This window comes from Chiloscyllium punctatum, chromosome 16 (genome assembly GCF_047496795.1).
Source record: "Chiloscyllium punctatum isolate Juve2018m chromosome 16, sChiPun1.3, whole genome shotgun sequence".
NCBI lineage: Eukaryota > Metazoa > Chordata > Chondrichthyes > Orectolobiformes > Hemiscylliidae > Chiloscyllium > Chiloscyllium punctatum.
In genome coordinates, this window is record NC_092754.1 from 32,924,907 (window position 1) to 32,952,833 (window position 27,927).

At 40.5% G+C, this 27,927-nt stretch overlaps 2 protein-coding genes across 4 annotated transcripts in view; one reads left to right on the forward strand and one right to left on the reverse strand.

Moving 5' to 3' along the window:
- Positions 1–27,927, forward strand: part of ap5b1 (adaptor related protein complex 5 subunit beta 1) — a 173,918-nt gene that overhangs the window by 115,386 nt on the left and 30,605 nt on the right. Inside the window, exon 1 of one of the 2 annotated variants that reach the window (XM_072586691.1) lies at positions 26,689–26,829. The exons of the other annotated variant lie outside the window; for it this stretch is intronic. The gene's annotated coding sequence lies outside the window, so the exon portion shown is untranslated. Of the gene's footprint in view, positions 1–26,688; positions 26,830–27,927 lie in introns of those variants that run through there. 2 annotated transcript variants of the gene reach the window in all.
- On the reverse strand, positions 1,360–27,244 carry cdc42 (cell division cycle 42). Of its 2 annotated transcripts, none has more exons than XM_072586696.1 (6): positions 27,112–27,244; positions 13,146–13,302; positions 9,483–9,555; positions 7,713–7,822; positions 6,716–6,913; positions 1,360–2,412 (listed from the first exon to the last, which is right to left on the reverse strand). In XM_072586696.1, the coding sequence occupies exons 2-6, from the start codon at positions 13,248–13,250 to the stop codon at positions 2,320–2,322; spliced, it is 579 nt and encodes a 192-aa protein (XP_072442797.1). In that variant the 5' UTR covers positions 13,251–13,302; positions 27,112–27,244; the 3' UTR covers positions 1,360–2,319. The 2 variants fall into 2 exon arrangements, with proteins under 2 accessions (XP_072442797.1, XP_072442798.1); XM_072586697.1 differs by having other exon boundaries at positions 2,354–4,272.

Below are 27,927 nucleotides of genomic sequence, written 5' to 3' on the forward strand. Positions count from 1 at the left end.
TTGATTCCAATCAAGTTGATTGGAGTTAAAAATACTACTAATGAGGACAAAAAATTAAAATGTACCATTTTAATGTTGAATAGGAAAAATACATTACTTACATGCTACATAAGATTAAAATTACCATTAGGCTTCAAGACAATATTTCCATACAGATACCTCAGCCAGAATTTCCAGACCATTTTGCTAAAGAACTACAAAGATCAGTTCATAAATTTTATGGAAGCTAGTTGAAGGGTGAAATATAATAGTCATTCAATATTTTCCAATGCTTTAGATGTAACAGTTTGATGACAGCATTTGCAGATAATTCTGGTGCTGATTGTAATCAAAGCCCAAAAAGATCCAGGTTAAAATTCTGCTTGGTGAATGCAATTGAGTGTTCAAACCATTCTGGTAGGGAGTATGGAATATTCTCAATGACCTGTGGGCCTTCATACAAATGTATAGTTAAAAAAGGGACAAAACTGGTGTGCAACATTAGAACAAATTCAAACACTAACCCTGGCACCAGATCCTATATACTAGGGCTGCTGTTAAATTAGGGTGAAACGCATCACAAGAGAACTTGAAAGCATTAGCAAAGGTCTTTGCAGCTTCAGATTTAGTTTCTAGGAACAGTTGGCATTTGTTGTTCAGTACCCTTTAGGATCTTTATGCTGCAACCTGAAGTGCACATTACTAAATAATCAAACCCCTTGCCCAGTCATTTGAGAAAGCCACCATTAACAGTATTAAATTGCATGGCACATTTTTATTTGAAAGGCTGTATGATTATCACCTGAAGTGGTCAATGTGCACTTAAAATGAAACAGCTGAGTTTAAGCAAATGCAGAGTGTGACTGAATGCTTCAACATTAGTCACTAGCACTTGCTTGGATCTGACTCAAGTGCTTATAGTTATGACTGTCTTGAAGTTTGCCCAAAGCCTTATTGTTCCACCGTAAACTTTATAAAAATGTTATGCAAGTCTGAACCACTTTTACACAGTATTAGTCAACTTAACACCAAAGTTCTACTTGAGTTTGAACTTTTTTCTTCTATTATGTAGGATGATTTGCTTTGGATCAACATTGCAGCTTAAGGAAAATGCACAAATTGGAGGACCATGAAGCTTAGAAGAATTGCCTCAGCAGGCTTTGGTTATTAAGTGGCCATAGGTGATTTGATAAACTCAAGCCCCTGTTAGAAGATCAAGTATTAGCTGGGAATCTCAATTGAACACAACCAATGTGTACAACAGATGCAGGACAAAAGCCAATGTCATTTTAATTTACTCAAGTCTATGTACAGTGTATGGTTTTAACAAGTGGACAGTTAACCAATTGGCAAATCAATCTCAATACAACAACTCAGCAATAAAGGCCATTAAAGGTACAAGTTTAATATTTTGAAAATGCATATACAAAGAACTCAACATGAAATAAAGCTTTTGTTTTAACCAAAACAGTTACAGGACAATGAAACATGACACTTCAAATGGAAATTCAATTTGGTAAAATTTTAACACTGAATTCTACACGGATCCTTAGCATTTATTATTCCCACAGGAACCCAGTCTGCATTTATGCACAAGTATCTCCCACACCACTCCCAAGTACAACAGTCCATCAATAGCCTTTTAATAGCTCAAGCATGTAGCAAATAGTCAGACTTCAGATCCAGTACCTAGCTGGTTCTAAAACTGATCCTGTGCTGTCACTTGGACTGTACTAAGTTAAAGCAAATCTAGCACAGTTTCACAGACTTTACATAAGTGAGATTTTGTCCCATCCAAACCTTGGGTTGCCTCTGGGGACAGTTACAAATTCCATGTAAAGCATTGGCAGGAACAATTTGAAGTGAACTGACATTAGACAAAATATTGCTCCTAAAAATCAGCTCACCAAGGCTTACGGTGGCCAGGGATACTTTAAATAGCTAGCTTTGTGATAAAAGGACTAACTCAGCTTGGTGTCAACACACAAGGTGGAACAATGCTGCTAGGTTGTTGGATGTGACACTTGGGAGTGTGGTAACATCTTACAAAAAGCCATTAGTTGATCGTTAAACAGAAGCAATTACTGTGCAAAGTCTCATGTTCGTGGTAAGGAATTTTAGAACAGCAGATTAAAACCTAGTTATGGATAAGTATCCAGTGGAAAATAAATCAGGAACAAAATTCATTTTGACTACATAAAATGTTACATTAGAAAGGGGGAAATTCACCATTGGCTATTCTATTCCTCCCATCATCGCACGTGTGGTTGTGTGCAGGGTGTTATTGCAAGATGATTTTTTTTTAAACAATGCTTCAATAGGTCAGCCTGCAGGCACTGCTCATAACAGTGAACAAGGGCGTCTTTTCTTCTTGGGTTCTGGTGGCTCCAGGGCTGCCAATATCGCTTCGTCAAATACATTCTTTAGTCCTTTCTGGAAAGTGGGAGAGAAAGGTGGGGTCTCATTTGTTACAGATTCAAAAATAAAAAGAACCAAACCAAAAGAAACTACATTTGGGAAACAAATCTTGATGACATGATTAATATTAAAGATACACAGTTACAGAAGACATTCTAAAGAGCTACTACTGATCAAGTTGAAATACCCAAGGTTGCAACCGCAAAAGGATTTTAAAAAGTATACCTTTACCAAGGTCACCATCTTTGTGGTGGAATAGTTTCTTCACAAATTGACCTTAAACTAGTGACCAAACAGCACCAGGTTATCCTCACTCTGGAATTTGCTACACAAGGTCATATCAAATTTTAAATACAATTTAAAAACTACCATGGAAGCTTTACTTGTATCCACAATTAGTCGTAACTAATACAGTTTATCACTTCAGACTTAGAGTCCGAGAAGTTTGTCTTTCATTTAGACTATCTACTCCAGGCAAGGAAACTTTTTAACTTAAGCTTGCTCCAACAGGACAGTCTATCACTATACCCAATGATTGCATCTCCAACAGAATTACTGCCCACCCCCCAACCCCTACACAACAGCAGCACCAGAATAAATCACTTGAAATGCACATTTTCATTATGTTTATGATTTAGCAAATACATCAAATTTAAAGCTTGTATCTGGGATGTTGGCACCATAACATGCTGATATTTACTGTACACATTCTACACAACAGCTACCACTAACCACCTTAAATCAAATGGACAAAAAAGTCCCTATAGCTAAATTCTGTTTTGCAAAGACAACTTCTATGAAGGAAACTTAAAGCCTGCCACTGGCAAAGTTGTTGGGACTCAGTGGTTAAGGACATTCAATATTTCTTAAATCTTGGGGACAAAAGACAATAGCTACTCAAGCACCCAACTAACATTTGTACAACAGGCTGGCTCTAGGCACTAAGCACTTTGACAAAGTTTTATTTAGATAGCAGCTTCAATGATGCTCATTTTGCAAAAATTGGCTGTAGCTAAACAGTATTTAGCATAACCGCAGTTTTTGCAATATTGCTTAAAGAACTGTCTCCACGCAGGAATCTCCTTGTGCTTTACCAGCTGCACAAACTGAAGCTGTTGCCCAATCTTCAGTACTAATCTAATTCTGCTTTGCAATACATTAGAAATTTAAGACAAGAAAGGAGGTACTTTAAAACAAACTGGAGATTTTTCTTGCAATGTTTTAAATTAAAAAAAACGACAAGAATAGGACAGAATTTAGAAAATTTCTGCCACAACTATTGCTAGGAGGCAAATTAAAAGATCTGCTGTTAAAGCCTCAGGTATTGAAGTCACAGTAACGGCAGAGGCAGTAATGCAAAAATACCACACTGGCACTACCTCAGGTGAAATAAATTTAGCCAATTTGATAACAGCTGAAGAGATGAAGGACACCCTTGTTTTCCACAGGTGAGGGAAAGAAAACAAGCAGAGATCAAATATCCGTATAGAATGCCATCAGCTCCATTTATACATGTCTCCAACATGGAGAGCCAGGAAACTAATTTGAACCAACTTTATTTCAATCAAATTAACAGCAAGACACCTGCACAGGGAGAAAGGTGCAACTGTACAATGCCTAGAAGAGTACACCGCAATTACAGGAGTAGAAATGTTTGGAGAGGTCCAAAATGGCACCCAGCAACTTTTACATTTCCATATGAAGGAGAGAATGGAACAGTTTAAAAAGGACGCATTTGAAGAGCATTTCTATAGGATTGGATACAGAGAAAAGATGGAGGGATGCTTAGAATATACAGCATTTCCGCTTCCTTTGAGTTTCCGGTGGCTCGAGGGCAGCTAGGATAGCCTCGTCAAATACATTCTTCAGACCTCTCTACAAGACAAGGTTTGGAAGGGAGGAAGAGAGAAAGAGGGATGGGAATGGAAAAACAGCATGAAGTTAGAGGAGAGACTCAGGTTAGAAGCAAGACAGACAGTTTTAACAGTACCCATTTAACCAGGGGTTTTCAGAGAACCCAGCATGCATAACAAAGCAAAAAAAAAACCAGTATTCAGGTTGAAGTCAGGGTACTTTGTTTCAGGCAAAAAACTTAAGCTTTGTGACAAACCTCACTGGAAACCAACTTACAACTTGGATGCTGACTAACTCACTTGATTCCAAGTTTGTGTTAAAGAAATAACATTTATTCACAGAAATAGAGGGTAGCGACAGCTTTGCTCAAGGATATCTCCTAAGTGTGTATAGAAAGGTGATGCCAAGCTACCAGTTATTCCCAGATACAAATTTGTTGGCCATGATATTCCAACAATTACAGCCCTGCAAAATAGAAATAACTTCAAGTGACAGAAAGGAGTGCTTGCAGCAAAAAGAAAAAAAATAGGGCCAGGTTAACAGTTTAGTTGGATTCACTAATTTCAACAAAACCTCAAAAAAGGTTGATCAGTGATTTGAGAGCTAAAAGCCTGGATGCATACATCCAGTCTTGCACCATGTGAAAAGCAGTTTGAATCATAGCAGCAAAATTTAAGTTGGTTTTAAAAAATTCAGTCAGTCAATATTTCACATTGAATCATTACTCCAAACTGACATTCCACAGCTCTAGTTCCAACTGGACCTCAGTCTAACCAAAAGTTGGTTTGTTCCAATTTTTGGAAAAAAGCAGCTCGGAAAAGTCATTTTTGCAAATCAAGTTCATAAAGTTCTTAAATCAGAATAAAGTAAAATGTTTAAAACACAGCAGTGATGAGAGCTCAGGCCAAACTTAAAGCTGAGAACTGCAAAATACAATTAAACAATTGAGGGGGAAAAAAAAATCAGTATTAGTCGTCATACAAAATCAAAGTCAGATTTAAGTGTTCAATTTTAGGCTACACTGCTCATTTCACATGGACGCAGAGGACCAATACTCAGCCATTTAAAAACAGAACAGACTGCCTCTACATTAAATATTGGGAACCAAAAACTGGTCCAAAAACTGCCAAATGTGCAAGACTAAGGCCACTGAATATGGGAGTCATGCTCCAATTTATGCAGGGAAAGAAAATGAGGCTGAAAGCTAGCAAGATAAAATAGATCCAGACAAAAATCCATACAAGTTTAAAAATTGTCACATTAATTCAGTCAAGGGTTCTCACCCCCCCCCCTCCAAAACTCAATGGCAAGGTGGGGGCATATGCACCAAGTCCACCTTGGTTCCCTTTCCTCCTCCCCTCACCCACAAACTAAAATAAAGTTACTGAAAGCAGCTTAAAACTACTTCCATGACAGCCCGACACAGGACCAGTCTCTGCTAGGATGCAGTTAGAGATCAGAAATTGTAACCAGAGTGATTTTATGGGTCAAACTGCAATTGTTTAGCCACCAAATCAGAGCTACTTTAGTGAAATAGATAATAGCTCAACCACTGATTAATGCATAAACTTCAGTTTATCTTCTCCCAAATGCAAATTGCTATCTACTCTAGATAAAGAAACTGCCCTGTAAACCAAAAGGATTTACAATGGCATGAGACTGGTATAATGGAGGAGATCAAGTGACCTGAAAAATGGTATAGTTCAATTAAAATAAGAGTGATAGACAGGAAATGACAATGGGGTACTGGTTCAATTCAGCTATAATCAAAGAACAAATAAGGATTAACTTTGCAGTTGAAAGCTCCATGACATTCACTGGTTAACTGGCTCAAGCTATAGTTGGTTAAAACAGTCAGACAGCATAACTAGTCCTTGGACAACATGACATTTTACTGGGACCATCAAACCACATGGATAACTTCAATCTACAATTTTAAATAATATTTTACAAAATGGATAGGGTAATTCAACTGTTTGGAAGTTACTTAAATTTTCAAAAAAACCCAGCAGCCAGCTCCAGAAGATTCATATCTGAAAACTAAGTCAGCTAGCTTTCTGCCCCACTGTTCAAAATCTGAAGTATTTGCTTGCAATCAAGTGTTTACATGTGGAAAGTCATGTTTCAACTATGCTAACTGGTAGCTCAACTGATGGGAGATGAATTGCATAGGAGAGCAGTTAAACATTGCAGAAGTGTAAAGTTGAAGCAAGCTCACTACCAGCACAAAAACCAGAGGGAGAAAGCGGTGGCTGGCTCCAAGAAATCTGCTTGATTTGCAAGTCTAGTACCTGCAATAAGAGACTATGCACCTTGCGCAGCAGAAAGGAGGGGAAAGGGGTAGAACTACAAACATTTATACCCTCTGAAGTATTACTCTGCATCCCCAAAAATTGTTAGGTATGCAAATAGTTAAATAAACTTAATGTTTTATTGCTGTGCAAAGGATAGTTGAAGCACTCACTTGTGTCAGAGCGGAGCACTCCACATATTTGACGGCTTTCAGATCCTTGGCCAGTTTTTCAGCATTATCCAGGATAATGGGCTTCTGTTTGTTCTTGGCAAGCTTTTCAATGGTTGAGGAGTCATCCCTTAGATCAATCTGAGTCCCAACCAGCAGGAATGGAGTCTTTGGACAGTGGTGAGTTATCTCAGGTACCCACTATACAGAGAATCAGCAAAAAGAAATCAGAACACTAACATTCAAATGATACCTCCAGCAACTAACTAGAAACAGTAACCAAAATAGAGCATCATTGCTTCATGGATCAGTCTGTTGTAAAGGCAACAATGCCCTACATAGAAGCCTATTGGTAGATTGTAATAAAGTCTTATTAAAAGAGTTTGCTGTTTGTTCTGCATTGGAGAATTTGTCATTGAACCAGAGTTGACAACTGAGCCTTTGGAGGAGGATATGGACTAAACCAAGTTGGAATACCTCCATTCTAGCTTGTTGCTTGAGTGGACCAAGTAATCCCAGTGTAATGTTACATCACTTGGAGGAAATTGAAAGCAGTCTTATAAAAAGCAGCTGTGAAATGGTTAGTTCATGAAGACCCAAATCAGTTCATTAGTGAACTTTACGCAAGGCAGGAATAAGACCTCATTTAATCTAGCCTCAGACAGACCAGTTCCACACCATGACTGCAAATTGTCTTGATGAGGACAAGTGAGCACTCTAACACAAACTCCAAGGAGGTACAACAATCAAAAGGTAGCAATCAAGTTATTCGTTTTGATGATCAGCCACCACTTCCCATCCCTTGGAAGTATTAACAAGGCTACCACCACTTGAGGTAAGTGCAAAGCAAGTAGAATCATTCTAGTCCACTCATCTCACTTGAGCAAGGACTAGAAACCAAGGTCTGACTACTCAAGGTAAATGGAGCAGACAACTGAGCAAAGGTTTAATGGTTTTCAAAACATTAAATCTGCAGCAAGCAAAGGAACAAAATACCAACCTTTTCTTTAACATTTTCAAAAGAAGATGGTGACACAACAGAAAAGCACACAAGGAATACGTCAGTCTGTGGATAACTCAGTGGTCGTAATCGGTCATAGTCTTCCTGACCTGTGGACAAATAGAAGACATTAAGAAAACTGACCGCAAGTATCAAATTGCTTGCAAAAACTGGGTAGAAAAACTAGAAGTTTAAACCTAAAGATTACATCTAATACCTGCACAAGCTATCCATTAATTACATTAGGGAAGATTTCTTTCTAGCTGGTAGGAAGTTGGCATCACCACATTTTGAACAATTAATTTGGAGTTGGCGCTGAAGATGAATACAAGATAGAAAACTGATGCACACAACCTATTCACCCATTCTTAGAGACCAGAGATACTTCTGTGAAGTACAGCACCCAAGGTTAACACAGACTAGCACTGATGCCTCATACCAGAGACCTGGGTTCCAATGTTGGGTGACTGTGCTTTATACTTATCCCTTTGGTGGATTTCCCTTAGGTGCTTCAGTTTCCTCCCAGTCCAAAGAGATGTGCAGGTAGGTGAGCTGATCATGCTAAATTACCTATGTCTAGGGGTGTGCAAGCTAGACAGATTAAACATGGGAAAGGCAGGGATACTGAACAGTTACTAACGAAAACTGGTATTAGAATCCCCAGTGCAGGAACGGGCCATTTGACCAAGTGAGTCTGCACCATCCCTCCGAAAAGCATCCCACTCAGTCCCAGACCCTCACCTGGGGCTGGGCCAAAGTAGGATACTCTCCGGAGTAGGTCACGCAGACTCACTTGGTCAAATGGCCTGGTTCTGCACTGTGGGGATTCAGATTGTAATACCATTAATTTCTCCTTTGACATTGTCTATTTGAACAGCAGCTGTCTTCAAAGTGGAGTTGAAAAACTAATCAACCTGAACACTGAATGAAAAAAAGAGGGGGAATGAGGTGGCCATTTATCAAACATGGAGTGATCAGGCAGAGCGATCTGCCAAAGGTTGCCCCATCCAATTTGGGCCTTTAATTCTGTTTCAATCTGGATTATTTTGCACATTAACTATAGCATTCAATCCAAATGCTCAGAAAAGTTAGGTTACAAAATACAGAAAATCTGCAAATTTTATTAGCACTTCCAAAAGGGGGAAACAAAAACTAACCCAAATGCCAATAATATAGCCTACTGGTGTTGATCCAAAAACCTTACACAAAACAAGGAGCACAACTATCCTGTCACAAGAATAGAGAGACCATTAAGGGGCTATCTGCATAAACCTAGCACAGAATCAGAAGAATACTTTAGTAGGGACTTGTAATTCCTAGGAGAAAGTGAGGACTGCAGATGCTGGAGATCAGAGCTGAAAATGTGTTGCTGGAAAAGCACAGATCAGGCAGCATCCAAGGAACAGGAAAATCGATGTTTTGGGCATAAGCCCTTGCCATTCCTGCCAAATGACTTATGAAAAATACAAGCTTGCACTGAACCTCACCTGTCTCAATTTTAGGAGATTAGCAAATATTTCCACATATCAGGGCAAAAAAGTTTCTTTGCAAAATTCAAAGTCTTAGCACCTCAAACAGCGCACATATTATCCCAAACACCTACCTGCTTACCACTTCAACAGCCAGCCTTCAATAGTACACAACTTGAAAATCTTGGGTGACCAAAGCTATAATTTTTTTCTAACATTTAAAACTTAAGCAGCAATGGACAATCAAAGCTGACTACCCACTTTCCTCCCCCCCCCAAATTCATTAGGTGAGCCTTCTTACCTGCAGTATCAAACAGTCCTAAGGTATATGGTTCACCTCCAATCATAACTGTTACAGCATAGTTATCAAATACCTTTAAAAGAATAAATAAAATTAATTGGAACATGCAACTGCAAACCCTCTTGACTTGTAGGCACAATGAGGAAAAAGCTCAACATTTAAGTCATTACTAATTGGCAACTGAGCAGAAAATCTGTTTAGTAACAGTGCCATACAGAAGAAATACCTAGACAGTGTACAAGATGGTTCTCTGAATTGAGATTTTAGAACCAGAGAACATGTAATCCTAGACCAAGCACTAGGTACTTAGAAAGGAATAATCGGTAATCTAGCTAGGCAAGGCCCCTTGTGAATTTAATTGGAGTGATGGCATTGATCCTGTAGTTTCCTTTCATTTAGATTCAATGGCACAAAGCTGACTATGATAAATTGGGGAACATATAAGGGATGACCGTGGGTAAGCAATGGCAAACATTTAGAAAGGACACATGATTAGTTTTTCCATGTGCACTGGCTGCTGCAAAGTGGGAAATTCAGGATAATATTACATCTAATAAGTGGACAGACAAAAATCGGTTATACAAAGCAATACAGCCAAGAACTGAGCAGTGCAGATTTCAAAAGGACTGATTAAAAGGGAAATAGTGTACAAGAATAAGCTTGAGGAACATTCAAAGCTTTTAAGAGTTGTGGAAGACAGACAAGTGTAGTTCCTTTACAGTCAGAAACAGGAGACATGGTGGGAAACAGATGGTAGATCAATAAAATTGACTTTAGCTGTCTTCACAAGACCACAACATCCCAAAAAACTGAATATCAGATCTGGGTTAGAAAGAAATTGAAGAAAATCCTTATCTGTAGGAAATGGTATCAGAAATTGACAGCTTTGAAGGCTGATAAATGCTGAAAAGAAATGGATCAACAATAGTGAATGCATTGGTGAACATTTTCCAAGATTCTATAAACCCTGGATCACTTATGAATGGGAAGTTAGTATGGTGATCCCACTATTTTTAAAAAGGTGGGATAAAGATAATGGATGGTTAGCTTGTCACAACGGGCTAAATGCTAGAGTCTATCACAAAAGACAAGTAGAATACTCTGGCCCAAATGGCTCATGGTTAGCACTGCTGCCTCATCACCATAGTCCTGGTTTGATTCCAGCCTCATATCTGTGGGAGTTTGCACATTCCACATATCTACATTGGGTGGAAACAGAGCACCCGGAGGAAACCACAGTCCAAAGATGTGCAGGTTAGGTGAATTGGCCAATTTAGCATGGCCACACTGTTCAGGATGTGTAGGTTGGTACATTAGTCAGGGGTAAAATGTGAAGTAACAGGTTAGGGAAACTGGTCTGGGCAGGTTACTGAGGGTCAGTGTGGACCTGTTGGGCCAAGTGGTCTTGTTCCACACTGTAGGGATTCTATGAAAAAGACAGGATTGATGATCAGCATGATTTACAAATGAGGGGAAAAAAGTCGATAGGTCAAGCAGGAGTTGATAAAGAAGGTTAGGAATAATTGGTCTTTTCCCCCTCTCCCCCCCCAAGTAGCAGGCAGTGCTTATTAGGGCACTTCAGGAATTAGTACTTGGACCTCAGCTATTCAATACATATTAAAATGATTTGTGTGAGGTTAGTAAATGTAATAGCTTCAAGGTTTGCTGTTGACCAACCCTAGTCCACAGTGACAAACAGGAAGGCAGATTACCTGCAGGATATATTGGAGAAAGAGGTGCAAAAGCTATCCTTGTATACCAGCCAAGGCTGGAGGTGCAGCAGATAGGTGGCTAGTAGTATATTGACCTTCGCAGAGACAGGACCAGAGCATAGCAGAACAGAGCATTTTGCTGCAATTGTGCAGGGCCTTGGTAAAATCACATCCAGAGTACAGTGCAGTCTTGATCTTATTGGAGAATGGATGTTTGACTAGAGGAAGTGCAATGCATATTTACCAGAGATTCTAGGACAGCAGGACTGACTTAGAGAACAGATCACTCAGGACTATATTCACTGCAAAGCAGTTCACAGAACGAGGGGTATATTAGAGAAAATGCTTTAAACAGGATCAGACAAGCTAAGTACAGGTAGAATGCTGTGAATGGCTGGAGAGTCCAGCACCAGGAGTCAGTGAGGATGAATGAAGATGGAGAAATTTCTTCACTCAATAGTGAAATTCTCAGCCAAAGTGTGGCTGAAGTCAAAGGATTGTTTTAGGAAAGGTTAGATATTGTTCTTAGGGCTTCAGCATTGACTGAAACAACTGAAAACAGACAGGGAAGCAATTAAAATGGAGGATGTTTAAAAATGCCTGAATTAGAAACAGGTTTGTGGGCTAGCAGAGGTAATGTGACAGACAGTATCACTGGAATTTCAAAAACATATTGCAGATGTTTCATAAATAAAGTCAGCTCAAGGTTTTGATCCTTAAGTCAGGAAAGTCTGCTTTAATATTTGACAAAAGCAAGTGATTTTGGAATAGTGAATAATTCTGTACTGGCGATGGTAGACTTCAAATGAAATAGCTTAATTTACAAACAATGACATTAAGCTTTCATAGGATCATTAAATGTTTTCAACTCTTAAGGCATTGTTTGATATGAATTATATTAGTGTCAACCAAAAGCTAGTGGATCAGCATAGGAACTGGTCTTCAACTGGTTCTACAAGATTTGTGCAAATCATTGTAAAACAAAAAAAATTAAATGTTAGTTTTAAGTTTAAGACTTACTATAGAGTTAACCTAATAACCATTTAGGTCAAGAAATCAAATTAAGTACTGCTAAATGGGAATCTCCTTGCACTTGGAGACTTGGCCAAGACAAAATGATAGCACCACATTATTCAGCACAAGAATACAAACAGCATATAGCTGCTCAAAAGGAGATCGGGTATAGCTAACAATAGTTAAGTCACTAGAGTATGCTGCTGAATGCCCCAATGTACATAACAGCCACATGAGAACATAAAAGAGGGAATAAAAAAATACAAGTTAGACTGCAGGATATGGAAGCTACATAATGTAGTATTGAATTTCAGTAATGCAATACTGTAGGATATTCAAAGGTAGGATCAACATAATGGTCAGGTTAACTAGCTTATGGTTAAAGTCAGTGATTGGATTTAAACATTTCCTTTCAAATTCAGCTCTTAATGCAAAGGACTAGGCACCTGCCACAGATCCTGCTATGGTGAACCTATTCCAAAATAGAAGTACAATAAACATGTATTCAATATACTCCCAATCTGCCTGAATCACAAAAATCCCAGCCAAAAATGCCCCAAGGACCAACTGTATCAACAGTGTCAGCATGTCATTTCCAAGAGGGACCAAGTTTTAAGTGAGTGGAGCAGGCATAAGTGGACAGATTAAAGAACCTGTCCCTTCAAGAATGTGGGCAGTGTTCCTGACATCTACACTGTCGGCTATGGCAATTACACAGTACTAGCTTATGTAGCCAAAGGTCAATGCCTTCAAACATGCAGAAAAAACAGAAGTGATTCTGGCAACCACTAGATGGAGGGGAACATAGCTACTGCTGAGTCAACTTCAAAAGCTTGTTGGTGTTCATCATACCAATTGTAACAATACATACTAGAACCAAACTATTTTGTTCACTGAAGATTAAACACCTTTAGATATCTGCAGCCTTTTTACTTACTGTAGGAACATATTCTGATGGAAATTTGTTTGTAGTATAGGAAATCAAGAGACATGTTTTACCAACAGCACCATCACCAACTACAACACATTTAATAGTCTGCATAGTTGTTGGTCACTATTCTCCACTTTCACACTGGATCCAATGTATTACAGATCTGAAAAGAAAACATCAGAATTAGTATAGCACATAACCCTTTTGACCCTTGTTCAGCAAACTTTATAACCAGCACCTGATCAACCAGCACCCTTGATTAGTTAAAATACACCTTAAGTACTACGAGGTACTGTCTGGAGTACTTATGTTGCAACAGTATAGACTGTATACCCCAGAATTATTGTTGGTTACGTTGTGAAAATCATTAAAGATGCTGATGGCTCAAAGCTTTGCTTGGTGAGTTTACTGCACTTATACATTTGAATTTGATTAAACAGCATACTCCTGATCCCACAGGTTAAAAGGTTTACTGTATTACAATGTCAAAGATTTTTAAACACAAAAATACCCTCAGATCAGCAACACTGGGAAGCCTGAAGTGAGGATGAGACAGCTAAAAACATGATAGAGGTCAAGGTAGAAATAGGAAGTTCCCACCTGCAAAAGCAATGAGAACAGTAGTGCAAATATTTGTGGAGAAGACAAACTCCTCCCAGGTAGCTAGCAATTTAAAGAAGTAATGATTAGAGATTAGATTCCCTACAGTGTGGAAACAGGCTCTTCAGCCTAGCCAAGTCCACACCAACCCTCTGAAGAGTAACCCACCCAGACCCATTTCCCCTCTGGCTAATGCACCTAACTGTGGGCAACAGTATGGCCAATTCACCTGACTTGCACATCTTTGGACAGTGGAGAAAACCAGAACGGATGAAACCCACACAGATAGTGGGAGAACATGCAAACTCCTAACAGTTGCTGGAGGTTGGAATCAAACCTGGCAGCCTGATGCTGTGAGGCAGTGGTGCTAACCACAGCCACCATGCCGCAATTTATTGCATATATTGGGAATCTGAAAGTAGTTTGTAAAAGTTGAAAATACTTGATGCAAACTTTGTTCACCACAGGAAGGGACAGTCAATGTTTATTGGAAGTGCCCTGTTACAGTACACCACAATCACAAATCCCATTTTTGTTCACTTTTCCTAAAAACCTGTTCAGAGACATTACACATCTCTGTAGAAAGTGGACCTTCCATGCAGGCCTCAGCCTAGGAATAGGGACTCTGCATCTCATTAGAGCCCTTTACTGCAGACATTTGACAGCTAGAGTCATTTAAGTATCCAGTCAAACTGGAATGTACTTAAACTAAAAATTTACACAAATTCAGCTTGGGAAAAGTGTTCAGCCAAAAATCCATAAAGCTTTAATTTGAAGGGAATGAATTTGTGTACACAACCATTCTGATCTGTTGCATAAAGTGTTTGTGGCTCATTGAGTAGCATTAGACAAAAAAGGGAGGAGGAAGATTGTTATTTTCAGATTCAGTGAGCATGCCCATCATCTCAACTAGTCATGTCAAACAGCTCCAGCCCCCCACATTTCAGACAAACTACTAGGAATAACCCTCAAGCTGCACTTGTCATACAGAAATTTGCATGACTAGTACTGGCTCATGGATTAATCCAAGCTAGTTGGAAACTCAAATTTGCCAGGGTGTACTAAGCTAGCGAAAAAAAAAAAGAGACTTTAAGGCCATTTGTCAGCCAATGACTATCTGGCAAAAGTGAATTTCAAACTCCATCTGGAAGAGGAGACAGGCTCTTGCAGGGAGTTTGTATTAGAATTGGTGGTGATCCAAATCATAAGATTTAATACCAATTTAAAACAACCCACATTTACTGCCAAGACAGCACAAGGTTTGAAAATACTGGTTAACAGCTTACTGTACTTTAGATAAGCAAATATATACATCAAGTACTGCAAGTTTACTGTATGATTGAGATGAGAAACTTGAAAGGGCTCAGATGAGATTCAAGGATGTTGCCAGGGTTGTAGGATTTGGGCTACAGGGAAAGGCTGAATAGGCTGGGGCTGTTTCCCCTGGAGTGGAGACTAAAGGGGGACCTTACAGGTTCATAAAATGAGGGGCATGGATTAGTAAAAAGACAAGGTCTTTTTCTTGGGGGTGGGGGTGAACAACTCCGGAACTAGAGGGCATAGGTTTAGGCTGGGAGGGGAAGTTTTAAAAAAAAGGGACCACATTGGGAAACTTTCATACAGGAAGTGGTATTTGTATGGAATGAACTGCCAGAGGAAGTGGTGGAGGTGGTATGATCATGACATTTGATTATATGAATAGGAAGGGTTGAGGGATGTGGGCCAATACTGGCAAGTAGGACATTAGGTTAGGATATCTAGTTGACATGGATAGGTTAGACCCAAGGTCTTGTTCCCATATTGTACATTTCAGAGACTGGCAACTTGAACATTTGTAGTCAAGGGTGTGAGAAAGCTGTGCCACTAAGTTTGAGGCAAAGGTGCATTTAGATCATAAATCACTTGCATAAATGTATACCCTGCATTATATTTACTGTTTGTTATCACAATTATATGGTCCTGATGCCAGTTACTAAAAAAGGTTTAGTGGTAATGCCATCTCTAGGTTGCAATCTGGTTCTGTTCTGGAGCTGTGAAGTTTAAGGAAATTTTGTCATAAGAATATGCCCTATATATAAAATTACATTTTTAAGTCAGGTATTTGTAAATCAGGGCCTCATGACAGCAGCTAGCAATTTCAGGATGGAGGAAAACTAATCTTGCAACATATAACACAATAGGAGCAAAGAACAGTCAACCGCTTGAGTGGTAGCATCTTACAAATAACCCAGAAAAAAGATGTGCACCAAGTGTTCGTGGTAAGAACACTCGGTAACCCAAGAAAGGGCTGAAGTTCGACAAGGACTGAAATGCTAATAGTTTTGCTTCACCAAGATCCTGCCTAGCCCAAGTGTTTCCACACAATACCAAGAATATTTCAGGAAATGTCAGGACATTAATACACCATCTTCCATGTGTATTAAAAGAAATACAGATTCCTTAACAGAATAAAACAACAAGTAGTGTCTAGAAGCTACAACACATCTTCAGCCAATGCAGTCTGAAGTATGAGGATTGGAGAAAATCTTCCTTGATGAGAGCTCTAAATTAGAGTGTTAAAATTCAGATTCATGCGTAGTTTCTGAACACCACAATCAGGTGTACAGATGCACCATGAGGTCAGAATCTTTACTTGGACATTTTCATAAATTGAAAGCTCAAAATCCAACAGGACCTTCAACATGCAGACTGCGCTCAATGGTTTAAATAGTGCACTAGTGACATATCCAGAGACTTGAACCAAAAGGGAAAGTCTCAATTGACAGGAGGTTCCCAAACTAGCCAAGTAAACTTTCACCATACAAATACACCATGTTTGGAGAGAAATTACTATGAAACCATTATCTATGAAGAACTAATCTTAACATAGAATGTTGTTTCCCCACCAAAACATTGCCTGCTACAAGACACACTAAATACAATTGAACAGGCTTCACTGCCAACTGCTGCAAAGCAATGTCTTCACCTACCAAGATACAGAAACTTAGTAATTGCCGAGTGCCTTTAGTAACTAAGGCAACTTTCAAGGTGCCACAATGGATGCTCAGCTACAATCCAGTAATGATCCTACTGTTTGTAGGAGTATTGACACTCCCTTCAGAAACTGCACTTAATGCTTTAACTGTAAAGCATTCAAGACATCCATTGGTCATGTCAGGTGTTAGTTAAAATGCAAGTCTCAAGGCACTTCAGAAGTCGGAGTCAGATATATAGCACAAAAACAGACCCTTCAATCCAACTCATCCATGCTGATCAGATATCCTAAAACCAGTCTACTCCCATTTGCCAGCATTTGGTCCATATCCCTCAACCCTTCCTAATCATATACTCATCTAGAGGAATTTTAATGTTGTAAGTTTTGTGTGGCAGTTCATTCCATACACACCACCCTGTGTGAACAAGTCACCCCTTAAGACCCTTTCAAATCTTTCCACTCACCATAAACCTATGGTCTAGTTCTGGACCCCCCAACCCAGAAAAATGACCATGTCTATTTACCATACCCACACATTTTATAAACCTCAAAAGGTCACTTCTCAGCCTCCACTTCAGGCAATACTGTCCAGTCTATTCAGCCTCATCCTATAGCTCAAACCCTGAAACCACAGCTTAAAAAGTAAAATTATTCACAAGGTAATATTATGGGAGACAAAAAAGCAATTGATCAGTTGGAGGGATTGCAGCAGAGAAAGAAAAAAGTTAAAATGAGTGGGAAGAAATTCAGAGCTTGGGTTTAAGATAAGGTCGATTTGTTCAGGGGTGGGGAAGGGAGAGGGGAGAGAAAGTGGTGATAGGGTGACAAAGATGGCTGGGAAGAAAAGAAAGTGGGACTTTGAGTCCACACTCAGCAGGCCATGCTGACATTGCATTTCTCCAGCAGGGAAAGAGAAAGATTTAACTTCCATCACAACATAGGTAGCCAGGCCAAAAAAACTTAAATTCTGTTTAAGCAAACTTAAAGTCACCAACTAAGTTTCTCCTGGCAAAATAATTACTTCCAGGTGAAAGAGGGGCAATATTTTACCAGTGTTCTCCACAGAAATTTGAAATACCAGCTTCACCACAACCTCCAACTGGTTTGCTACGATTCTCATCATTAGATTGCCTGAAAATGAAGCAGGTTGATAAAGGTTTGCCCAAGAAATGCAATGTTGTAAAAGGCAAGAAGGTGTTGAGTTAAGAGTCCCCGAATGCAAGTCAGCATCCATTTTTCATGTGACAATGGTGGAAAATATTTTACTTCAGAACAAGTCCTTGTATGGTTTGTTTTAATCTGAAACAAAGGCACAATTCAATTGAAGGTATGGGGCACAATGTTTAGAGGGGGACTGAAGAAACATTTTCATTCTGGAATTCGCTGCCTGACCCAAAAAAAAAGGGGATGGTAAGAGGCAAGAACTCAACATTTAAGTTTATCTAGATGTGCACTTAATTCCAAGGCATACAAGGCTATGGGCCAAATGCTGGAAAATGGGGATTAGAATATTTCAGTGCTGGTTTTTGATTAGTACAGGCTTGATGTGCTGAAGGCCCTTTTTCTGTCAAGGGGTTTTTAGTCTGGGGTATGATTTTCACTTTGGGGCTTATACTGCACAGATATGCAAGAGTTCCTGACCAGGACACAACCTAGATGAGGCCTGATCCATTATCTCAGTTTTAATTGTAGGGATTTTATGAATCTACAGTTCTATGCTAAACACCTTCAAGGCTACTGCCTGCTTGCTGAATGTTATGAGAACTGGAGCTGTGGACAGCATAGATACTTTAAAAAAGCTGTTTAGAGATATGTCAAAGCTACAGATTGCAATTCTGTCTAGACCCATCACTTTTGATGGTGGTGGGGGGTGGGGGGGGGGGGGGGGGGGAAGGGAGGGAGGGAGGGGAAAGAGAAGGAGGGGGAAGGGGGAAGTATCAGTGAGCTATTATAAAGCACATGTAGGAAGGCAGATGACTAAAATGGTTTTCCTGAATTAAAACACCCATGACACTTATCTAAAAAAGGAAATGCAAAGCCTGGGGGTTTAGATAGCTGAAGGGTTATTAGTCACAAGAATTTTTAAATTCAAAGGGCAGGTGCCTAACTCAACTGGAAAAATGCAGAAATCAGTGGCTGTACAGCTGGAAGAGAGAATAATGTGGCTGTGGGATTCTAAACAAGTATGGTGAAAAAGCATTGCCAAAATGAAGAGCCAAGGTAGATCAAAGCACATGGGATGTGCAAACAGGAGTTGGATTAGTCTATAGGCAAACTACTTCAGTCATTTAAACTGAGTTCTTTAGATAGTGATGCCAACCTCCATTAAAATTTGGATTTTGTTTAAATTGTGGATTTGGTGCTCAGCTATAAATTGCTGATTTTTCTGTTATGTTATACACAAACCAAAATTTGCTGGTCAAACAACAAAACAATTTCTATTAATGCAACTTTCAGTGCAAAGTCACCACTTCAGCCTAAATCTGCACTCAAATCTTAATTACTACTGCAGTTAGGGCAGCAAACCATACCAAGGAACAGCATTCTTCAGAACCACAGCATCCTAAAGCACTTCACACCCAAGTACTCTTGCAATGGGCATTCAACATTGCTCAGTACATTACTACTGCAGACCATTATACTTCCAAGTTCAAGTAGCAGTACATTACAGATCAGACTGTTTACTACCCAAATCTTTACACTAATTACAGAACAGATTGATCAATGGTTGTTCAAACCTGGACTTCATTTAGTTTGGGGTTAAGGTTGGTCAGACTTTCAGGGTGAATTTGCACTTCTAGAATCAACATTTGGGCTAAAACTTTAATTGTCACTGAATATGGATGTCAATAGATTTTTTGCCAATCCAATTACCTTCAAATGGATGGGAGCAAGCTACTTGCTTAGAATGCTGCAGACAATGGCAGTGTGCAGGAAGTGACAGGATTCAAAGGTACACCCCAGTACTGTTAGAAAGGGGCTTCAAATATTGATGACCCAGCAATATCTAACTGTTTCAAGTCAGGGTGGCATGTTTAGGGGGAAAACGAGTGCTCCCATGGCATAGAAGAATCTCTTGTCCTAGGTGGAAGAGGTAAAGCTCTAGACAGTGATATCAAAACATCAGAACAGAGTCAGAAATATACAGCACGGAAACAGACCCTTCAGTCCAAACCGTCCATGCCAACCAGATATCCCAAACCAATCTAGTCCCACCTGCCAGCACCTGGCCCATATCGCTCCAAACCCTTATTCATATACCCATCCAAATGCCTTAAGTGTTGCAATTGTACTAGCCTCCACCACTTCCTCTGGCAGCTCATTCCACACATACCACCCATGTGAGAAAAAGTTACCCCTTAGGTCTCTTTCTTCTCACCCTAAAAACTTAGGGCCTCTAGTTCTCGACTTCCCTACCCTGGGAAAAAAAAACCTTGTGTATCTTCCCTATCCATGCCCCTCATGATTTTATAAACCTCTAAGGCCACCTCTCAGCCTCTGAGGCTCTAGGGAAAACAACCCTAGCCTATTAAACCTCACCCCATTGCTCAAATCCTCCAACCCTAGCAACTTCCTTGCAGAATCTTTTCTGAACCCTTTCATGTTTCACAACATCCTTTCAGTAGGAAGACACTTACATTCTGGTTAATTATTCAGCCTAGAAGGCAAAAGCCTTCCTGCCCCGTGAGCAGTCTGATTACATGGCACCACCCATCCTACATGGGTTCTGGAAAGGCTAAAGATTTACCCATTAAATCAACATGGATGTCAATCCTGAGACAGTTCACAGAAATAGTTGCCTTTTTACACATTAATTAACAGCTGATTTAGAAAAGTTGGAGTTCTAAAACTGAAGCCTCATTGTGAATGCTTTCTATCAACTAAGCTCACTAATTACAACTAGCAGTGATCCTGGAAGAGGACATGCTAAGCAGTCAATTGTCACAGGCAAGCTGTTGCTCTGCACAGCTTTTGGAAGAGTATTTTGAACATCTGATCAGTGGGGTGTAAACACCAGCCTTCAAAATGTGGGTCTCTTGCAACCAATGGAGCATAGGAAAATATTTGGACAGATTGGGTCACTAAGCTTTGGCACTCATGGTGGCATTGCCCAAGTTATGTAAAGAATTTGGCTGTTGCTGTCAGACCCACTCAGGGCCAACATCCTCAATAGCCAATCTGTACAGAATTCACTTAAGCACATTAAAGCTACTTGGCTTTATAGTAATTATGCTGTTATATGGAACCCTACAAAGAGAAAAAAGTGTAATACTCCAAACAAAATGCAGACTGCAAGGAGCATTTAATTCTGCAGCAATGGAATATAAGTGTTTAAGCAGACACATGCAACATAACCAAAGCCAGTGTTTCTACAGCAAAACCATCTGTAGAGAGTGATGAAATTGAACATGTTAATTCAAAGAAAAAATTCATAACTTGCACTAGCCAATAGCAGACATTGGCATAAAGCAATCCTGAGGCCATTATCTGAAAGATTAATTTGACAAAGTATCAAACCAACCAATTAAAAAAAGCAGAGTTCAAAATGCCCAAATGAAGGTCATGCAACTGATATTGGTAGTTCAGAGAAGGCTCATTAGTATGACAGAGTTTAGAAGGATTGTCTTAGAGGCTTATAGGTTACAATTCAACACAAGAATTTAGAATGAGGGGTGACCTTAGTGAAAGATGGAATTCTTAAGAGGTTGGTAGAGTACAGAGGAACTGCAATTATCTGAATGAAATCTTGAGGTTCCGATGGAAGCATTACAAAGACGTTTCCAACAGTGATCATGTCTTTTGTTTATAGTGATTAAACAGGCACACAGTCTCCAAATGACAGTCGGCCACCCTCCTCTCCCCACACACTTTCCCTGGAGTTCTACACAGGTAGAGATCCTAAACCCTGTTTCCCCAGATAATCTCTCCAACATTTGTCTGTACAGACAGACAAAGGTGGAACTGTCAAAATGTTGCAGTAAAAAATTGTGGCTGTGCGCAAAGGTGGCATCAGGGGCAAGGTCTCACTGTGCTGGTGCAGCCTCCTGAACAGTGAGCAGACTTTAAAAACTGAGCCCCAGAGGAAAGGCATTTAAAATCGATTAATTGAATAACAGATTATCCAAATGAAATGATGCCTGCTCATAATGTTTGGTTGATCAAGGTTCCCCCTTCATGAGAGATTCTAGGACTGGAGAGCGTAGTCTCAGGAATAGAAATGTGTCAATTTGAATAGGAACGGAGTGTGTAGGGGGAACTCCTTATCAAGCACTGTGGAAGCAGTCCTTGTATTTTTAAAAGAGGAGAAAGTTAGATTCCTGATCAGTACAGGAATCAAGGATAACGGGGAAGGCAAGAAAGTGAATACAAAAAGTGTCAGATCCTGTTGAATGGTGGGGCAGGTTCAAGTGGCCAAGTGACATTTCTAGTTAGCAAGGTAAGATTTGTAGCTCAGGTTGAGTTTTGGATGTAGGTTTGCTCCCTGAGAGCTCAGCAAACAAACCTACATCTGAACATTTATGGTCTGACTTCATGTTCTTACCTTAAGGTTTAAGATGTTTTCCATGCAGAAAAGAGAATTGGAAATTCCATTGTTGCACTAACATACATTCATGCCTAGTCATGTTATGGCTGCCATGCACTCAAGCAATTATGGCTTCTGCATTTCAATATTTGTACATGCATCTCAGCAAATTGCCAATATACAAGGTCAGGAACCAAAGCATTGCAGAATGAATACATTATCAAATTATAGGTTTGAGAGAACCTTTTTTGCCAGTTCAACTAATTTAGAGTTAAAAGAAACCATCAAGCATACCATTCCTTTTACAGAATTCCAGCTTCAACTATGGAGGGGTTGTCTTGCCCATGGAGTCTCAATATGCATTACATCCTGACTTGAAATAATAAGTGCACAAATCAATTGTCAATTCCGTTGATGAAATTGAGACTTCCTGCACCAAAAATCATCAGGGGATCAGAGATATACTGTAAGGCAGAGTCTGAAATTTAGAGCTTAATTCCTAACATTCACTGTAAAAAGAAAGCTTGAAAAGACATTGTGCCAATACAGAATTTCTTAAAAACCTCTACCAAGCTATTCTGACAAGTCAGAATTTGTTGCACAAAAACAGTTAATTTCAGCATAGCATCCAAACTTCATTACAAATCTATAAACAAACCAATGTCTAACAATACTTCCTTGCTAATCATTAGCTGATGAAGAGTCACAGGCATCAACACTAGTTTTATTCCCTGCAAGGATGGCAAGACAGAAACTCAACTCTAGCTATTACCTGGCATATAATATGCTGTTTGCAGACCAATGATTTCACCTGGAGTGCTTAGACAATAGTAAAATCAAAAGCTGCAGAAGTGTGTTTCTTCCCTGATGGAGGGGACCTGTAACAGATAAGGGAGTTTGGATTCACTATTCCATCAAACCAGAGATCTCAGGCCAGTTCATATTAATAACTGAATTAAGAAATTCTGGTCATCACAACAGGGCTTTGTTTGACCATCCAGAAAGTAGGGTAAAGTGGATTTTTTCCAGCTCTACCAACTCCATTTTATTTTGCCACTTCAAACCTACCAAGATGTGGGTAGTAAGTCTAACCATCATAAGCATTTGGATGGAGTAAATCGAGTGAGGGTGTTTTCCTTATTCATTTTTCTATGATGACAGGCAAGAGAATCAGTTGGAGAAAAGTGACAAATACTCAAGTCAGTGCAAACAAAACACTGTTCCCTCTCCATGTTAGTTTCAACATCCCTCCTTTATAGGGAATTCGCTCTGATCAGTTCCATGGATTGTCATGGAAAATGACAGCGATTGCAATGTCTAAGTTGACTAAATGAAAAGGCTCCATCTCCTGACTGCTGCAAAAACTGTTCTCAATACACATGTGGAAGGTTCTACACAAGCACTCTGAAACACTGCCAGTAAAAACTGGTAGTGCCCAAATACACAAACAATAAAATAGAGTTTATCACTGGTAAGGATGCTGCACATGCAGAAAGTGGGAGTGCTTCAGGGGTGTCAGAAGACTCAAAACCCAAGATATTTGTCAAGCCTATTTTGGAGTGAGCAAGCAGAGAAAATTGGCCCACAATTGGTAACATCCAAAAGGTCAGAACCATTGCAACATGCAATCTCATTTGGAATCAATTTAGCACAAAATGTTTTCTTGTCCATCCAGGTGTGGTGTGAAGACTACAAAGAACTTGCACCAAAAGCTTTAAGAAAAAGCAGACATTATCCAACACCAGATACCATATAGACTGTCTCTGGGGAAACAAATAATTTGATAGCCAAACCTAAATTACAACTAAAACATGAACCTAAGATGAGGCCAACTCAGTTATCAAAAGCTACCAAGAGGTGCACAAGATACTAGAAGTCAGACAACATTCAGTAATGCCAATTTAAAGAACTGCAACTTTCAGCCCAAATTTTCTTGAAACTAATGAAAGTCAAAGCAAAGTTCAGTTAAAAAACAGTGCAATGAAAATTGTTAATCATTTGCAAAGCTTGCAGTTTGGAGATGCAAAATCCATTTACTAATAACATACACAAAACTCATCCCTGGATAACAGCATCATGATGGCTCAAGAAACTACCAACTGCTAGAACAGGTGGGAAAGTGCACCAGAGACAGGATATCCACCCAAGACTTAGTATCTGAATCTAGGTCAGCAAAGTTGCAACATGAAGATAAGCACAGCAAATCTGATGCATCCTGTAACCAAAAAGAAATTACACAAATGCATACAGATTTAAAATAGAGACTTCACAATTTTAAGTCGAAACCACAATCGAGTTCTTATTCCGGGGTGAAATCGGAATTGGAACAGAAGACAACTGGAGACCTAGCTGGCTTTTCTTCATAAAAAAGAACAAAAGCAGTGTTGCAGAGACTCAATTTTACATGCCCTTTCTATTCATTCATCCAACAGGAAATAGCCAGGGGGGACTCAACTTGTCAAAGTAAAGCCTAGATTCAAGTGGTAACTATTAAATTCCACCAACCCCAAAAGAATCTGCAGTTACTAGGATTTTTAGAATCCCAGCGATGCAGTCATACAGAAATGATGCAAAATCTCAACTTTGGTAATTTTCAAACACTTACCCCAGGGCTGCCTGGTTTGCAGAGATCAGCTCCCAGCATAGCATTAAAAACTCCAATAACCAAATTTGTTATCAATGCTGCATTTCTACTCAAATCAGAGACAGTCCAGCCAATAGAAAACATTCACTAGAAATTACAACCAAAACATTTGAAAGTAGGTAATCATCCTATTATCCTGCAAACAACAAAACGTATCAGTGAACCAAGATTCAGATATAGCAAAGATCTGAACAACTACACTGATATATCCTCACAGGAAGCCAGATTCAAAAAGCAAGTAATTTCATTTTTGCTTTGATAATCACAAAACTGGGCAAGGACATGGCATCACAGTACACCTTTCCAGATTGTGCAATCTGCATCTGTTATTTGGGGGGGGGGGGGGGGGGGGGGAAGAAAGGAGGAAATAGAGAAGAAAGAAGAATCTATTCTTCCTTTAACTTTAGGGGGTTAAAAAGTTGGCCATGGCATAAATTTTACACATTTTCAAAAGAGAAAGTCGTGATAAGTTGTTGAGCCAAAAAAAAGGTAGAGGTTGAAGTTGCCTTACCTGATGAATAAACCAAAATACTCAGCAAGTTACAAAGCAACTGTGGAAAGTGAGTGGTCATGGTTCAGATCAATTTGGTCAGATGAAGGTCAATCTGATACTCAAAAACTGGGATCTCATTTTGTTACTGTTCAACTATTTGCAGTAGCCTGTTTCCATTTCAAATGGAAGCCAGATCTAATCCTGGATTCTGGCTACAATGCTTGCAAACATTAACTTAAAAAACAAAACTAAACCTAACCCATTTTCAAAGAGATTCAGTCACGATTACAACAGATTAGCTGAAGCAGTTTTGCAGACTTCCTGTTACTGAAACAGTTCAGGCCCAAGAAACACATACAACCATACCAACTGCACATGTCAACCTGGCTCAGTTCTACAAACAATTCACATCCCAAGAAAAAAAAACTTATTCAATGCAGGAATCAAAGAAAACAATTCAACATGTTTTACTAATACTGCTGAGTGATTTGGTGACACTCACCAATGGCAGATTATGACTTTCCTCATCATATCAATTTCACAACTTGATTGGTGATTTGCTTCTGAATCACAGGAGGAAACATGCAATCTCCATATTACAACTTTCCATCAACACTGGGTATCAGCCTATTATAGCAATATCTTTTTAAATATTTCAATGACAGGGACAGCAGACTACTGCACAGAAAGGCTCTACTGCAGGCTGTAATGAGTGTACAGAATATCTGATTCTATGAAAAACAGTCTAGCTGCTCATACTGCCCTATTGTTTCCAGTAGCAGTAGTCTCACTGCAGTCAAATCCCCAAACAGCTGACAGAACATTTTCTATACAATACCTGATCAAAACTCACCAACTGAAAATGAGAAATCTGCAAACATTTGAACATTAAGTGACATCCAAAAGGACAAAGTGTGTCAATTTATTCTTCAGTTTTGGCCCTATTTTCCCCCAACTGCAAAATAAGCCTTACTTTTTAAAAAAAAGGGTTAAATAGCAACATTGAGATATCATACTCTTAACTTCCTCTTTAAATGCTTTGTATTTTTGAGTAACACTAAAAAGCAGGAAACCCACTCCTGATGAGTTTTAGTTTTCAGTAAAACACTTCCCTAGACCCTCTCCCACACAAAAAAAAAGGGGAGACGGAGGATGGGGTTTAAGGTCAGCTCGGAGCTGGAATTCCGAAAAGGAAACCACCTCCAAACTGCGGCATTCGGTGGGAGCCGAGTAAATGCAGCAATAGCAGCGTCACCCTTCATCCCCCCCTTCGCGGTGTCTCTCACCACCCTCCCAGACCCTGAGGGCAGGAAGCGCCCGGACGGGGCCACACAGCCCCACCCCAAGGCTCCAAACGGCGCGGCGGCAGAAGGGGGGAGGAGGATCAGAGAGAGAGAGAGACCGAGGCGGGAGGGCGCTGCCCCGGGAGCGGCTCCGACACCGGAGAGGCCTCAGGTACCGGATCGACCCCACCCCCTCCAGCCCCAGCTCTCCGCCCTGATACCCCCCCCACCTCTCCCCGGGGCCACCGCCCCGCTCTGGACGCCAACCCCAGAGGACGGTGCAGGAAGCGAGGCCCGGGGCCGGGCCGGCTCTCAGCGGCACAGCCCGGGAAGGAGGGAGAGAGGGGCATTTTTCCCCTCTCGGCCCCACTCCTCTGCCGCTCTCCTTCCCCCTCCTCTTGATTTTCTTCGCCCAGCCCGTCCGCCTATCGCTCCCTCCATAACCCACACTCACCCCCTCCCCCGAAAACCGACCGTCTCCACCGGGCGTTGGCAAATGCACGGGGTCTCCGGATCTGCTTTAAACTGCAGCAAGGGCACGTCGCGATGACGTCATCACGCGGTCCCCGCAGGAACCGGTGGCTTACGTCATCGCACTCGGTCTGCGCAAACTCTGACTTGTAGGTGGATCAGGGGTGGCTCAGGGATCAGGAGAGACTCAGGGATCAAGGGAGTGGATCAGGTATCAGGAGAGTGGATCAAGGGAGTGGATCAGGGATCAGGAGAGGCTCAGGGATCAGGAGAGTGGATCAGGAATGGCTCAGGGATCAAGGGAATGGATCAGGGGTGGCTCAGGGATCAGGAGAGACTCAGGGATCAAGGGAGTGGATCAGGTATCAGGAGAGTGGATCAAGGGAGTGGATCAGGGATCAGGAGAGGCTCAGGGATCAGGAGAGTGGATCAGGAATGGCTCAGGGATCAAGGGAATGGATCAGGGGTGGCTCAGGGATCAGGAGAGACTCAGGGATCAAGGGAGTGGATCAGGGATCAGGAGAGTGGATCAGGAATGGCTCAGGGATCAAGGGAATGGATCAGGGGTGGCTCAGGGATCAAGGGAATGGATCAGGGGTGGCTCAGGGATCAGGAGGGTGGATCAGGGGTAGCTCAGGGATCAAGGGAGTGGATCAGGGATCAGGAGTGTGGATCAGGAGAGGCTCAGGGATCAAGGGAGTGGATCAGGGGTGGCTCAGGGATCAGGAGGGTGGATCAGGAGAGGCTCAGGGATCAAGGGAGTGGATCAGGGGTGGCTCAGGGATCAAGGGAGTGGATC